General features: G+C 47.2%; 1 protein-coding gene across 1 annotated transcript; it reads right to left on the bottom strand.

The window, feature by feature from the left end:
• Positions 1–224: 224 nt before the first annotated feature.
• si:dkeyp-72e1.6 (transmembrane protein 238-like) lies at positions 225–9,896 on the bottom strand. The gene is made up of 2 exons (XM_039775939.1): positions 8,893–9,896; positions 225–499 (listed from the first exon to the last, which is right to left on the bottom strand). Exon 1 carries the CDS (start codon positions 9,399–9,401, stop codon positions 8,901–8,903), a length of 501 nt encoding a protein of 166 aa, XP_039631873.1. The 5' UTR covers positions 9,402–9,896; the 3' UTR covers positions 225–499; positions 8,893–8,900.
• Positions 9,897–14,251: the final 4,355 nt, after the last annotated feature.

Genomic DNA, 14,251 nt, shown 5'->3' with positions numbered 1-14,251 from the left:
GTCCTCTTCATGCCCGGCCAGCTTCTTCTTCTTCTTCTTCTTCTTCTTCTTCATTTTCTTATCCCGATTTTTAAAAAGAGCAGCGGCCCCAACACTGACCCCTAGTGGACACCCCTTTGAAAATCACCTTCTGCACACCCCTTTACTCTTCGTGTTTACGCCAATTATGTACCCACCACCCCACAGCACCCTCAGTGCCCACTTCTTAGAGAAGACATTAAATATTTATCTCATTTTTTAATGTATTTGATGTCTTACTATAAAAAAGAAGTTTTATTTTACAAAGCATTTTCAGATTTACATAAACCTGCAGGCCCCTTTCCTCTCATCTCCGTCACTTTGTGCTCATTGTGCTCCGGTTGAGGGCGTTTGGCACAACAGAGTTGGCATCACCAGGTGATTTATTCCATCTGGGTAAAGTCTGATTCTCTCCTTGGCTTTCTGTCCGTGATCTTTGGCAGGGACCGTAAAGTCCGTCTGTCACAAGGCAAAGGTGGTCCTATAGAAGGAGGAAAAGTAAAAATTATAAATGTGTGTGGGACGGCGGAGAAGAGAGACACGGGCACGAGAAGAACGAGGGCACAACGACAGGCCGCCATCGGTCACTGCAGCTGAGAGGACAGAGAGCTGGAAGTGACTTTGAGGTGACACCCGCCGTACGCCCTCAGCATATAAAACGAAATGTGACAAGTTCAGAGTGGGAACAGTAGGGGGCGCAAAAGAACCGAAACCAACACAGGGTCTCAAGTTCAGTCCTGGTGTGCCAAAATGCCCACTCCACCACCCCCTAACCCCCAACATGGGGTTGGCACTTTATATTCCAAACACTTTCCTAATTCAGAGAGGCGTCAGACATGGTTGGGGCCGCTCATGAACTGAATTGAGAACACATTTCTAAAGTCCAGTTCACTTCTTGGAATTGGAATTGGAATTGGAATGTCAGGACACAGAATTGAATTCAAATAGATGTCACGTTCTCAGATAATTGCATGTGATTTGCTAAACAGTCCACAGTACATTAAATATTACGAGTCACAGAAATCGCAAACATATAAAAGAAATACAAGAGTAAAGTATATTTATACGTTATGCATGTCAACTTCACAAATCACTGTTATAAATAAAAACCAAAATATAAAATCTGCACATTAATGTCTCTCACCACATTGTCTTAAATTAGAGTAAAACTACATTTCCCAGAATTCCCTGCCAGGTGAAGGCTCAGGAGCTGCGAGTACCAATGAAAGTCAATTGGGGCTCGAGATGACTGGGGGTCTGCTGTGAGTCTGATTTTGATTGACCTTGGATTGCATTTTGTGCGTGGGGTCTTGGACTGTTTGGAGGGTCTGACTTGCGTAGGAACTCCGCGGTGTAATATTAACACACAGATCTGGAAACGGCTGAGAAATCTGGCAACTCCCTGCGTGGCGTTTGCATGTTCTCCCCGTGTCTGCGTGGGTTTCCTCCCACAATCCAAAGACATGCAGGTTAGGTGCATTGGCGATCCTAAATTGTCCGTTGTGTGTGTGTGTGTCCTGTGGTGGGCTGGCGCCCTGCCCGGAGATTTGTTCCTGCCTTGCGCCCTGTGCTGGCTGGGATTGGCTCCAGCGGACCCCCGTGACACTGTAGTTAGGATATACTGACCGGCTGACTGACCGGAGCAGTGTGTGAGCTCCGTGGTGCGCCTCTTCGTGGATCCTGCCGAGCTTCATCATTTTTTAGCCTTCGGCTTTACTGACTTCCATTTCACCAACTTGGTACAGCACTTGGTATTTGTGATTCACCCCACACGTCATCCCCAGTAAAAGCTCAGAAACAGCAAGCAGTGGAATTTGGCAAAATTTCCCTGAATTGAACACCAATCCTGAAATTCCCATTCATTTCCAATTCAGTTCCCTGTGGTTGTTGCTAAATTCCCACTTCATTTCCATCTTTGAATTGGAACTGCTGAGTCCATTCCTGAATTTACCCCATGATCTGGAGATGCACGTGAGAGAGACCCCCCTCGGCCCCCACAAAGGCGAGGAGATCCCACAGTTCCTGGAAGTCCATTGGAATGAATTAGGGAGCTGATGAGTGTGATGAGTGTTTTGGTGTCTCTTCCTATACTTTTTGTGTTTTCTGGATTTTTGACCCTCAGCTCTGTCTTGGGACTTTGCTCCAATAGACTTCAGCTGCGGACCTCCAGAGCTCCACTCCATTAAGGGGGTTGTCGCTTTCTATGACACGTCTGTGATAAATTACAGCTGGTTACATTAGGGTTAAGTTTGGGGTTGGGGGAGGAGTTATTTGCCTCAAGTTAAACCATGTGACAAAAACTTGCATTCCAATTGGCTGTCCAGTTGAGCTACTGAATCGCAGAGCTGCGGAGGTCTGCAGCTGGACCCCCTTGGATATCCTTTGCTGGCCATTTCTTTTGGCCTTTTTCAGCTCCAGGGAGCCTCTTGTTGTTTCAAAGCCCTTTTGTTAAGAATAAACCATTAATTTTATAAAAACTATGTGGCCCTTTGTGTGACTAGCCGGGGTTTTTGACAGGATTTCCCTCTCTAGTGGGCATTTTTGAAATTGTTTGGGACTTGTGTGCTTTTGAGTGACGTGACAGCCATTTGCTAGTTGTCAATTCTTATCTCTGTCTGTATAAGGGTAGGGATGTCTTGGCCTCGTCCGATTGGCTCAAATTGAGTTCAATTGTCTCTCTCCAATAAATCTATTAAATAAATAAATAAATCTAAATCTAAATATGGGGGGGCTGGCGGGGTAATCAGAACCAAAGCCCCACCCTAACATAATCCCCAGATTTTACTTCAATTGTCATGTGACCTGGCGGCAGAAAATGTCAAGGAAGAAGACCCCCCCCCAATAGCTCATTGCTTGGCCACACTGTTATTTCCTGGCCCCCCCAATCTGACCAGCTGGTCCCACCCTCACTAATTCCTGTTTTAGTTAAAAAGCTGAAATTTGGCAGGATTGAACATATGGGGCAGTAGATATGCACTAAGAAAGAACATTTCATTATTTAGGAGTAAAACGACCCCTATAATAAATAAATAAATTGAAAAAAAAAACCAAATAAATAAATATCCCAAAACCTATAAAGCGGTTTAAGTGATTCGATAAAAATTTAGTGACGAAAAAAGAAAATGATCCGCCCAGAATTTATTATTTGTTGATATTAATACCGCAGCGAGTAGGCTCCGCTCTTGTGCCGCGTCCTTTTTTGGTGCATTGTGGGGACACCTGGGTCCCGCCCACTTATGCAAATTAAACCCACCAGCAGAAGTGAATCGCAGAGAGGAAAGTCTGGCGAAGCTCAATAAGGAGGTGGCAGGCAGGCGCTATAAAGCTCAGGTCTAGACTGGCACTGTTGGTGTGGGTTGTGATGGATGGCAAGGGTGGGCTGACATCCCACCTGGGATTAACCAGTATAGTGGATGAACTCCCGAGAGGACATGCTCCCCTGACACACTGGGTGGTAGCATTCCCAGACCAGAATGCCCATTCATGTACCTGCAAGGGCATGCTGGGAGTTGCAGTCCTGTGTGGTAGCTCTAGTGGGCACCAACATGGGGGTGCTGCAGGGGAGGGCTGTTCCTACATTTAGGGGCCACCTGTGTCCACTCAGAGGTCAGAGAATAGTTGGACAAGGCTTGCCAGGAGAAGGAACGGAGCGTTTCTTATTGTGAGCCCTGTAGGTAATAAAGAAGGTCATTTTAAATCCGTGCCTGAAGATGGTGTAATTGTGCCTGAGGTTTTTTAACTGCGATGCCCCCTAGTGGCTACAGGGTGTAGGTATTTGTTTGCCTAAAACCCAAAAGGAAGTGGAGTGAAGTAGAGGATGAGATGTTTCAGCTTTGGGTTTTTAGTAAATGTGCTGACATTTCTGGTCACATGTCTTCGCTTATTATAATGGGTTATTGAGTGTAGACTGATGGGTAAAAGTGGCAAATTTAAAAGAAATAAATTATGGAGGACATTATTGGGCTCTGAGGACTCTCTGAATCTCCTGCAGGATTTAGTTACAGGGGCCCCCTAAACTGCAGAGTGGTCTGCCTGCTACTATAAGAGACGCCCCTTCGGTCTCAGCTTTTAAATCTCATGACTTCAGTTCAGCACACCCTGACTAGAGCTGCTGATGAACTGTGCAGACTGCATCTCTGTTGTCAGTCATTAGCACTAAAACACCAGTCACATGAGAGTTGGAATTTGTTACTGACCCTCAGCTATGCTGTTTCTCTTCTCGGTACTCAAATGTGCCACTTGATGCCCACTGCCCATCTGCCAAGTTCTGCTTGCCTAAGGTAAAGTCACCTCTGATGGAGGATCACAGGAATCATCGGGTAGAGGGGTCCTTTCATCGGATTGGCTGGCTCAGCTGTGGAACGGCCAATAGGGGGAGGCGGCTTGATGGCCGAGGTCTCCAGGACTCTAAACAAATCCAAATTGTATTATGGGATATCATCTCCTGTTGAATTCTGCTCTGTTCTTGTCATATTTCTATTGTTCTATTGTATTGTATTGAGGGTGCCTTGTGTTCTGTTCTATTGTATTGTGTTGTTTTGACACCCACCCTACCTGGAAGGGGGTCTCTCTTTGAATGGCCTTTCCCGAGCTTTCTTTCATTTTTTTCTCTACTAGGGTTTCTTTGGAAGTTTTTCTTGTCTTCTTAAGAGAGTCGAGGCTGGGGGGCAGTCAAGAGGCAGGGCCCGTTAAAGCCCTTTGTGGCACTCCGTGGGTGATTTTGGGCTACTATACAAAACTAAATTGCATTATATGGGCTTCTTGGACTGAATGGCTTCCTCTCGTCCCTGGCTCACTTCGCAGGTCAAATGCGATCGCAGGCTTTACTTTAATGGCTACTCGCACAAAGGCAGGGGGGCTCCTCGCCGATGGACAAACGCGGCACTTTAACAGTCGAGTTCTCTTTGAATCATTCGGCCGTCCTTTCGTTGTCCGCTGTCAGCAGCAAATGAAGGAGAAGGCCTGATGGTGGACGGCCTGCACACAGAGCGCCATCGTGTGGGCACCTCCTGACCCCGGGTGTGTGCGCGGGGGTCCGAGCTTTAGAGTTACTAAATGCAGATGGAGATTAGCTGACACTCGGCACATTTTTTTTACTATTACGTTCCAGAATGGAATTACATAAAGAATAACAGCTGGCACTCACACTTAAACCTTTAATCCCCCATGACTCCAATGCGCCTCTCATTTATATAACGTCTGATCATTTCAGCAATAAAATCAAAGCGCGGAGGCTGCGATGATAGCGCGAGTGCTCAGTCCGTAATGGAGATGCTGTGACCCGCACCGTAACAATGATAGATTTAAAAAAAAACAGACGTCTCGAGTGCCCATGAAGGACAGACTGGCATCCCGGCTGGACGACCCCTTGCCAAGTTGGAAGGTGCCAGGGGATGGAGGCCTGGAGCAGTTCAATGCCCCAATACGTTAGGTGGCATTTTGCCCAGCCGCAGGGGCTCATGGGAAGTGGAGTCCTGTCAGGGTCCCCAATCGCCACAAGGGGGAGGACTGCTGTGGTTCTTGGATAACCCAGAAGTGCTCCCCACTAATCATGCCGGGTCACTGGAAGCCATGTGGGGTCCAGCGGGATGTCAGAGTGGGCGACAACTGAAGGCCGCAGGAGAAGAAAGAGTTGTGTGACGATCGGCGCTGCTTCATTCTGTGCTGTGCTGGGTGGATTATTTGAGCCTGTGACTGTGTTGGGGATTATTGGGTCTGGGGTTTGGGGGTCAGTGGCACCCCCTACTGGTCACAATATATAAGTAGAGTCATGTGAAAAAGTAAGTGCACCCCATGGAATTGTATTTCTTTTATTTTAAGGTTTGTGGACATATTGTGATTTGATCTTCACTGAAATAACATCTGTGGGTAAAGGTGACGTAACAAGGCCCACCTTAACCTTTTGTAGTCCATTCTACCCTTTAAATAAAAAGTAAGTGCACCCCTCCAATTTATGACCAGGTCAGATACCTCAAGTTACACTCAGAGGGTCTCACAGTTCTGAGCTTACTGTTCGTATCTGAGGTGTCTTGGGACAGCTTGAGGGACTGAATGGTCTCCTCTCCTTTGTTGAATTTCTTCTGTAATGCTGTGATGGCGTCTCGTATTGGACACTGTGCTGTTTAATTCTACGCGCCTTCTTATGTTTGTGGACGTAACACCAAGAGAAACTCCCAGCCTGGCAAAACAGTTCAAGTTCAAGAGAATCTCATGGACTACGAGTCCCACACTACATAAAACGCCAATACACTCCTACACACTTCCAAAAATGGCCACTAGAGGGAGGTACACCCTGGCTAGACATATACTATTTATTTGTGAATTCCCCTTGGGATTAATAAAGTATCTATCTATCTATCTATCTATCATCTATCTATCTATCTATCTATCTATCTATCTATCATCATCTATCCTTTCATCTATCTATCTATCTATCTATCTATCTATCTATCTATCTATCTATCTATCTCATCATATAGTGCCTTTCACTCTATCTATCTATCTATCTATCTATCTATCTATCTATCTATCTATCTATCTATCTATCTATCTATCATCATATAGTGCCTTTCACTCTATCTATCTATCTATCTATCTATCTATCTATCTATCTATCTATCTATCTATCTATCTATCTATCTATCTATCTATCTATCTATCTATCTATCTATCTATCTATCATCATATAGTGCCTTTCCTCTATCTATCTATCTATCTATCTATCTATCTATCTATCTATCTATCTATCTATCTATCTCTATCTATCTATCTATCTATCTATCTATCTATCTATCTATCATCTATCTATCTATCTATCTGCCTTTCACTCATCATATAGTGCCTTTCACTCTATCTATCTATCTATCTATCTATCTATCTATCTATCTATCTATCTATCTATCTATCTATCTATCTATCTATCTATCTATCTATCTATCTATCTATCTATCTATCATCATATAGTGCCTTTCACTCTATCTATCTATCTATCTATCTATCTATCTATCTATCTATCTATCTATCTATCTATCTATCATCATCATATAGTGCCTTTCACTCTATCTATCTATCTATCTATCTATCTATCTATCTATCTATCTATCTATCTATCTATCTATCTATCTATCTCTATCATTATATATCTATCTATCTATCTATCTATCTATCTATCTATCTATCTATCTATCTATCTATAAAATACAAAGGTTGATTTCCATAGACATGCTCCATATACACTATGAACCTAGCGTAATGGCGTCCATTATGGAGCGGGTCCCAAACCTGGATAAGTGGGGAGGGTTGACATCAGAAAAGGCACCTGGCTGTAAACATCACACCAAAATCTCCATTGGTCAAAAAAATATCAATGCCATAATGAAAATGGGACTAGCTATGGAAGACGAAGAAGAAGAATAAGAAGAAGTTGTGTCTCATTATGAAGCTCTGAAGAGCACAACAGGCACAAAGGAGTTGCCTGCAAACCAAACAAAGTCCCAATCCAAGAATCCAAAACAAAGTCAAAAAACAGAACATGGGTTCAAAATTCCAGTAAACACACAAGCACAGCAACATACACAGTAAGTCACCGACTCCATCACATGTTTAGCTCCGCCCCAATCCACAGCTGTCACCCCCCAATTCAGATTATGTGACAGTTTTCAGGCTACAAACAACTCTGAGGGCAACACGGCAGGTTACACTGTGGTTAAGGTTAAGGTGGTGGAAGGGTTATTGGACTCGAATAATGGAGACTCTCAGGGAAACTGAGGGGCATAAATGTGCAGTTTTCATCAGTTCCTTTCTTCATCTTTCCTTTCTGCCATGGAACTTGGCAGGACCCAAGCTTGTGACGTCTATGAATTACAGACAAATGTTTAAACCCGCCCAGGTTTAAGTACACCCCATCAGCGAGGACCTTCTCATAATAAAATACATTACCACAAATGGTTGTGATGTACCCTCAGTTGGAATGATAAATGTAATGCATACAGTATATTTCTGTTATGTGCCATGTGGTATGGGATTCATAAAAACAGTGTTAATGGTTGTGATGCACCATCTGTTGGAATGATAAATGCAATGAATTTCATTACTACAAGTGTTTGTGATGTGCTATATGGTGGGATGACAAATGTTAAGCATACAATATTTCTCTGTTATATGCCATTTGGTATGGACTTCGTGAACGCATTGTTAAAGTGTGTGATGTGCCATCTTTTGAAAGGACAAAGGAAATGCATATGTCTCAGTTATATGCAATTTGGTATGGGATTTGTAAAAGCAGCGTCTCAGTGCTTTCTCCATCCTCTGTAAAATTCGCCTCACCACCGTTTTATTTTCCTTTGTTTTAAAACGTATGTCGCTCATTTGTGTTTTCCTGTCATTTTCCCACCACCCCAATAAAGTGTGCAGACAGGGAGGGGTCTTCTCAGCCCCCGGAATGTCGCAGTTCTCCGTCCTTCCCTGGTCGGCGCACCGAGCGGTTAAATATGCCCAGCGACGTTGACCTAAAATGATGTTTAATGATTAACAAAAAATCAAATAAGACGCCAAGGTCTGTGCAGCGCGCACTCTCACTGAGACACAAAGCAAATATTGAATATGGCAGGTCTGACAGGATTGACTTTCGTTTGGGTCTTATTTGCGTAGCTCGTGCCCTCCAAGTCGTCACACAGACCTGCCGTTGTCACCGGTGGCTCATTGTGGCTGGCACGGGTGAGTTAGAATGCCAGCCCCCGTTTGTTATCGTCATTCTCTACTCCACTGAGCCCCCAGCCTCTCTGTGCCCCGCAGCGCGCCCACCAGTTTGCCCCCTCGCTATTAGGTGCCCCTTGGTGTGACCCGTCACCTCTCCTCCCGCCCCCCCTTCCTCACCTGTGGCTCTATATGGCCGACGTCTGAGTGGCACCGGAAGGTCCCGCGATGCTCAGATGCCCCCCGTCGTCGATCGCAGCAGACACCGTGTGTACTTCGCCGCCCGTCACCGCCAAGGGCACGTCCCCCGGCGAGCTCCACCGCGAGCCAAGAGCAGTCCTCTTGGGGACTCGCTGGTCGGTCTTCCTCCTGCTGAAGGTGGACTGGAATCCGCTGGAAAGGCGGCTAGAAAGTCTCCGGATGACCCCCGCCACGCCGCGCTCCTTTTTCTTCAGCCCCACGTCGTCCTCGAGGAGCGCGGGTGGCACTTCGATGTTGCCCGTGTACCAGAACACCCACCAGATGAGGCTGAGGAAGATGATGATGGAGCCGGCGTAGATGAGAAAGTCATAGAAGTAGAGATTGGCGAAGACCCCCACGAGGAGCACAACGAGGCCCAGCACGTCGAAGGCCACCGCCAGCCAGAAGGCACAGACACAACGCCCGAGTCCCGTCCGATTGACCTCCATGGCCAGCGGGGGGAGTCCGTTCCGTCAGAGCCCGGCGGGGGATGTGGGTGGCATGGGAGCCAACGGCCGGCGAGTGTCAGCTGAGCAGGTGAGAAGGTGACCACGAAAGTCGGGGTCGCCCAAATCCCGTCCGTCAGTCGGTAAAGGCCAGTCGGTGTCCCGGCCGTACGGTTCAGGCGGCCAAGTCGCAGGTGTCCAAATGCAGAAGACCGCGGGAGTCCACGGCGGGGGAGACCTAACGGCGCGGACGAGCAGACTGACGAGGTGACGGTGAAGCCTCACCTGAGCGCCTGGCGCGCCCCACCTGGACTTTCGCCTCCACGGTTTTGTTGTGAAACGAGCGCGGCGTTTTGTCCCTTTGTGTCTCACCTGCTTCGAGCGACAAGGCGCTCTGCGTTTACCTGCGTGCGGCTCACCTGTCGCCTAAGAGCTGTACCTGTGGCGACACCACGTCATAAGCTAATGTCACCTGAGCGTAACACACAAACACACGCGTGCGCGCGCCCTTCCGCCTGGGGCGCCACAATTCAAAGCGCGTGACAACGAGGCGCCCCACGGCTCTTGGTGGGGGCGTTCAAGTCGATTCATTTGGGGGCTTAGGGATAATCACGTGAGTCCCTTCAGTTCTGCGTGGGCGGCTTAGCAGTGGACGGGGAGCGCGGAGCCGACCATTTCTAACGACCCTCACCACTGAAGGGTCCACGGAGACGGAGACAAATAAATAAATACATAGATAAGGAAAAAAGGAACTGGGATGAACAATCAAGACCCCCACAGACCCCCGAGTGACACAGAGAGCTGATCGCCCCTTTAACTCGAGGTCATTTAGTGCAGCGTTCGGTTTCGACGCGAGGCTTAGTCGCTTCATCGCCCCCCCCCAGTGATTGGGAAGGGGGTTCCAGAGGGTGGAGGGGGGGCGATGGGTGCCCCCTTTTAATAGTCACAGACACTCCATCGTTTCAATGACTTGATTGCGGGATTAGTGTGAAAGCCCCCCATCCGTGAGGGCACACCCGGACCATCGCAGGTACACAAAAGCCCAGAAATGTCCCAGATGACTCCCAGAAAGTTGAGGACTTCATTTAAATTTAGTTTGGATTAAAGTTTCAAACGTTTCAACTCATTGATCCCATACAGCCAGCCCACCTGCGCTTCAGATCAGGCCACCCACCTACAGCTACGCACGTTTGGGGTCGGCCAGCACTTGGGTGGGAGACCAACCAAGAAAAGCTTGGCTTGCTGCTGGAAGAGATATTGGTGAGACCAGTAGGGGGCGTTATAACCCTGCGGTGAGACCAGTAGGGGGCGTTATAACCCCGCGGTTTGAATGTGGACCCTAATGCCCCCCAGTGCAGTGACGGGTGGACACTGTGCTGTCAAAATGGCGCCGTCCTGACTCTCTGTGGCCATAAAAGACCCCTGGGCATCCTTCATAAAGAGCAGGGAGTCTCCTAGTGTCCTATTTAAATTGCCCACCATAGCCCCCTAATCATTCCCTGTCTCTCTCACCTCTTCAGAACCTAACAGCTTGTGTGTGGTGGGTGTACTGGCACCAAAATGGCTGCCGTCACGTTTTTAATCCAGGTGGATGCCACACATTACTGGTGGTTCAAGTGCTCCCCCCATGTAAATCAATCTGAGGGGGGATGAAGGCGCGATAGAAAACGTATAGAATTATTATTTATTATTACAGAGCTGCAGCATATACAGCGGATTCAGCACTGAGACCCCCTTCACTGTCTGCATACGTTTGCCATTTGTGCCCATCAGTCTGCACTCAGTAACCCAGAATGGCAAAGTGAGCACCCGTGACACACCGGAAAGGTCTGCAAATTTCTTAAAAACCAAAAAAAGTGAAATCTCTCATTGACAGGAGAACACAGACCCCTCATTTACTGCTCTGCAGATTTGACCCTTTTTTTTTGGGTCCCTACAAGCTTTGCCCGCCTGGATTTGTCCAGTTTATTCCATTCTTCCTGGCAGACCCTTAGCTGTGGCCCACTGGATTGTGCTCTGGTGCCTCCTGTTTGCTTTAATCCCCCCTCACATGTGTGTTTCTTGCCCACCAACTGGCGTGTTTGTGACTTTGCCCTGCGATGGAAGCCCCAGTCCAGGGTTTGCTCCTGCCTTGTGCCCGATGCTCGCTCTGAGGGGCTCCAGCTGCCCTGCCACCCTGCCCAGTGTGAGTGGCCTGAGAAGACGGCTGGCTGTTCTCGTTGCTTCATCAGGTCGCCTTTACGTCTCTACATCCTCAGAAGTGCCCAAGCGTGAGATTCATCAGCAGTGTTTCTGCTTTGGCCTTTCTTTTAAACAGGTGACGCTCTCTTCTTCTGTTTTTATTGCTTTGCATTTTCTGGGGGATTTGCCCCCTTAATGTGAACAACAGAACAATCGAGACGAGAACAGGCCCTTCAGCCCAACTTCATTCTACTAACACAATCAGCATCAAGTCGAGACTTGAGGTCCCTAACGTCTTACTGTCCATCACACTACCTGGTCGCTTATTCCAAGTGTCTATCGTTCTTTGTGTAAAGAAAAACTTCCTAATGTTTGTGTGAAATTCATCCTTCACAAGTTTCCAACTGTGTCCCCGTGTTCTTGATGACCTCATTTTAAAATCACCGTCTCGATCCACTGGACTACTTCACTCAGGTCTCCTCTTCATCTTCTTTTGCTTAAACTCTAAAGGCTCAGCTCTTTGAATCTTTCCTCATAACTCACCCCCTGTAGTCGCTCTTCTCTGGACCTTCTCTTGTGCTATTTTGTCCTTTTTGTAGCCTGGAGACCCAAACTGCACCCAGGACTCCAGATGAGGCCTCACCAGTGTGTTATAAAGCCTGAGCGTCACCTCCTGTGACTTGTACTCCATACATCATGGCGCTATATAACCTTCCATCCTATAAGCATTTTTGATCACGTCTGTCCTCTGCGTAGACATAGACAGTGACCAGTCCAATATGAACCCCAGGTCTGTCTCAGTGGAGACCAAAACGTCACAAAGGACTCCAGATGAGGCCTCACCAGTCTGTTATAAAGCTTGAGCGTCACCTCCTGTGACTTGTACTCCACACATCAAGGCGCTATATAACCTGACATTCTTAATGGCTTCTGAACACTGTCGTGAAGTTGGTAGTGTCGTGCCCACTATGACTCCTAAGTCCTTCTCATTGGGCTTACTTTGGATTTTCAGACCATCCATTGTGTATTCGCACCTAATAAGACTTAAACTTAACACAAGTGTTGGGCTCCGCTCTTTTCATCTTTCCTCAAAACTCATCCCCTGTAGCCCTCAATCAGCCTTGTCGCTCTTCTCTGGACCTTCTCTTGTGCTGTTATGTCCTTTTTGTAGCCTGGAGACCAAAACTGCACACAGTACTCCAGATGAGGCCTCACCAGTGTGTTATAAAGCCTGGGCGTCACCTCCTGTGACTTGTACTGCACACGTCAAGGCGCTATATAACCTGACATTCTTAATGGCTTCTAAACACTGTCAGGAAGTCGATAGCTTAGAGTCCACTATGACTCCTAAGTCCTTCTTCCTATCTGTAATTCTTTACATTTACTGACATTAAATTTCATTGTCCACAAACCTAACTGCTATTTGCTGTCCAAGTCCTTCTGTGATGACATAACGGATTCCAAATGATCTGCTAATCCACCTATCTTGGTATCATCTGCTAACTTCACCAGCTTGTTCCTTATATTCCTATCTAAAGCATTTATAGATATTAAAAATAGCAGCGGCCCCAGCACTGACCCCTGCTGGTCACCACTCTTAACATCAGCCAGTTCTCATGAGGTTCCTCACACCATCACCCTCTGCTTCCTGTGTCTGAGCCAATTCTGCACCCATCTACACTGCCACTTCTTTTAGTGTGATGCCCACCCTCTCCTGTGGCACCTCATCAAATGCCTTCTGACAGTCCAGATCAATAACATCATCTGCTCCACTCCAGTCGTATCCTTTTGTTGCCTCTGCATAGAATTCCAGCCTGTTAGTAAAACACGACCTCCCTCTTCTGAGCCCACGCTGACTGCTCCTAATATCTCCTGTCCTTGCCAGGTGTTGCCCAATCTTATCCTTAATTATTCCTTCCATTAATTTTCCTGTGATGCCCGTTGAGTTTACTGGCCTATAGTTACCTTGATCTGCCCGGTCACCCTTTTTATACAATGGGATGATATTTGCCATTTTCCAGTCCTTCAGAATCTCTCCAGTGCTCAGTGACTTCCTAAAAATATGAGTCCTAATGATGAGGGGCGAGGACACGGGTGCGAATGACAATGAATACAGAACGGCCCCTTCAGTGCCAGACCCTCTGGGGTGTGGAGGAATATCGGGACAAAATGAAATTAATGATAAATACGCAAACCAAGGAATGCATCGTGACAAAGATGACGCACACCATCAACCAAAGAATTAAAAACGAACAGAAGAGACGGCGGCCATGAATGTGAACCCCAGGCAGGGCGACGTGCCCCCCACGTCCATGCCGGTCCCTCCGTCTCCTCCTTGTTATGTTCTTGCAGTCGTGGATTTGGCCGACTTCAGTTTAGGCTTTGCAGGGATTTTCCTTTAAGCCCCCAAGAGCCCCCCCTTCCCACTGTCGAGGTGGCCGTGGCTCTCTGTTTATCGTCAGACGATGGCCGCTGGTGCTCGTTTACACTGGAGATGCTCTGTGTACATTTTGGTCGACTCTCCCGCTGTATGTAATGCTCAATATAAACAGGAAAAAAGCAAAATGTTTACAGGACCACGAGATTGGGGTGGGGGAGCTGAGATGGGGGCCTGAGATGGGGGCGCCAGCCTGGAGTGACTCAGACATCCTCTCGACATTCAGATTGTGTAA

The sequence above is a fragment of the Polypterus senegalus genome, chromosome 13 (assembly GCF_016835505.1).
Source record: "Polypterus senegalus isolate Bchr_013 chromosome 13, ASM1683550v1, whole genome shotgun sequence".
NCBI lineage: Eukaryota > Metazoa > Chordata > Cladistia > Polypteriformes > Polypteridae > Polypterus > Polypterus senegalus.
Note: the sequence above shows the minus strand (reverse complement) of the source record. Positions and strands in the feature narration are given on the sequence as shown.

Bases quoted from the DNA above. Each gene is read 5' to 3' on its own strand.
- si:dkeyp-72e1.6 (XM_039775939.1), bottom strand. From the start codon at position 9,401: ATGGAGGTCAATCGGACGGGACTCGGGCGTTGTGTCTGTGCCTTCTGG.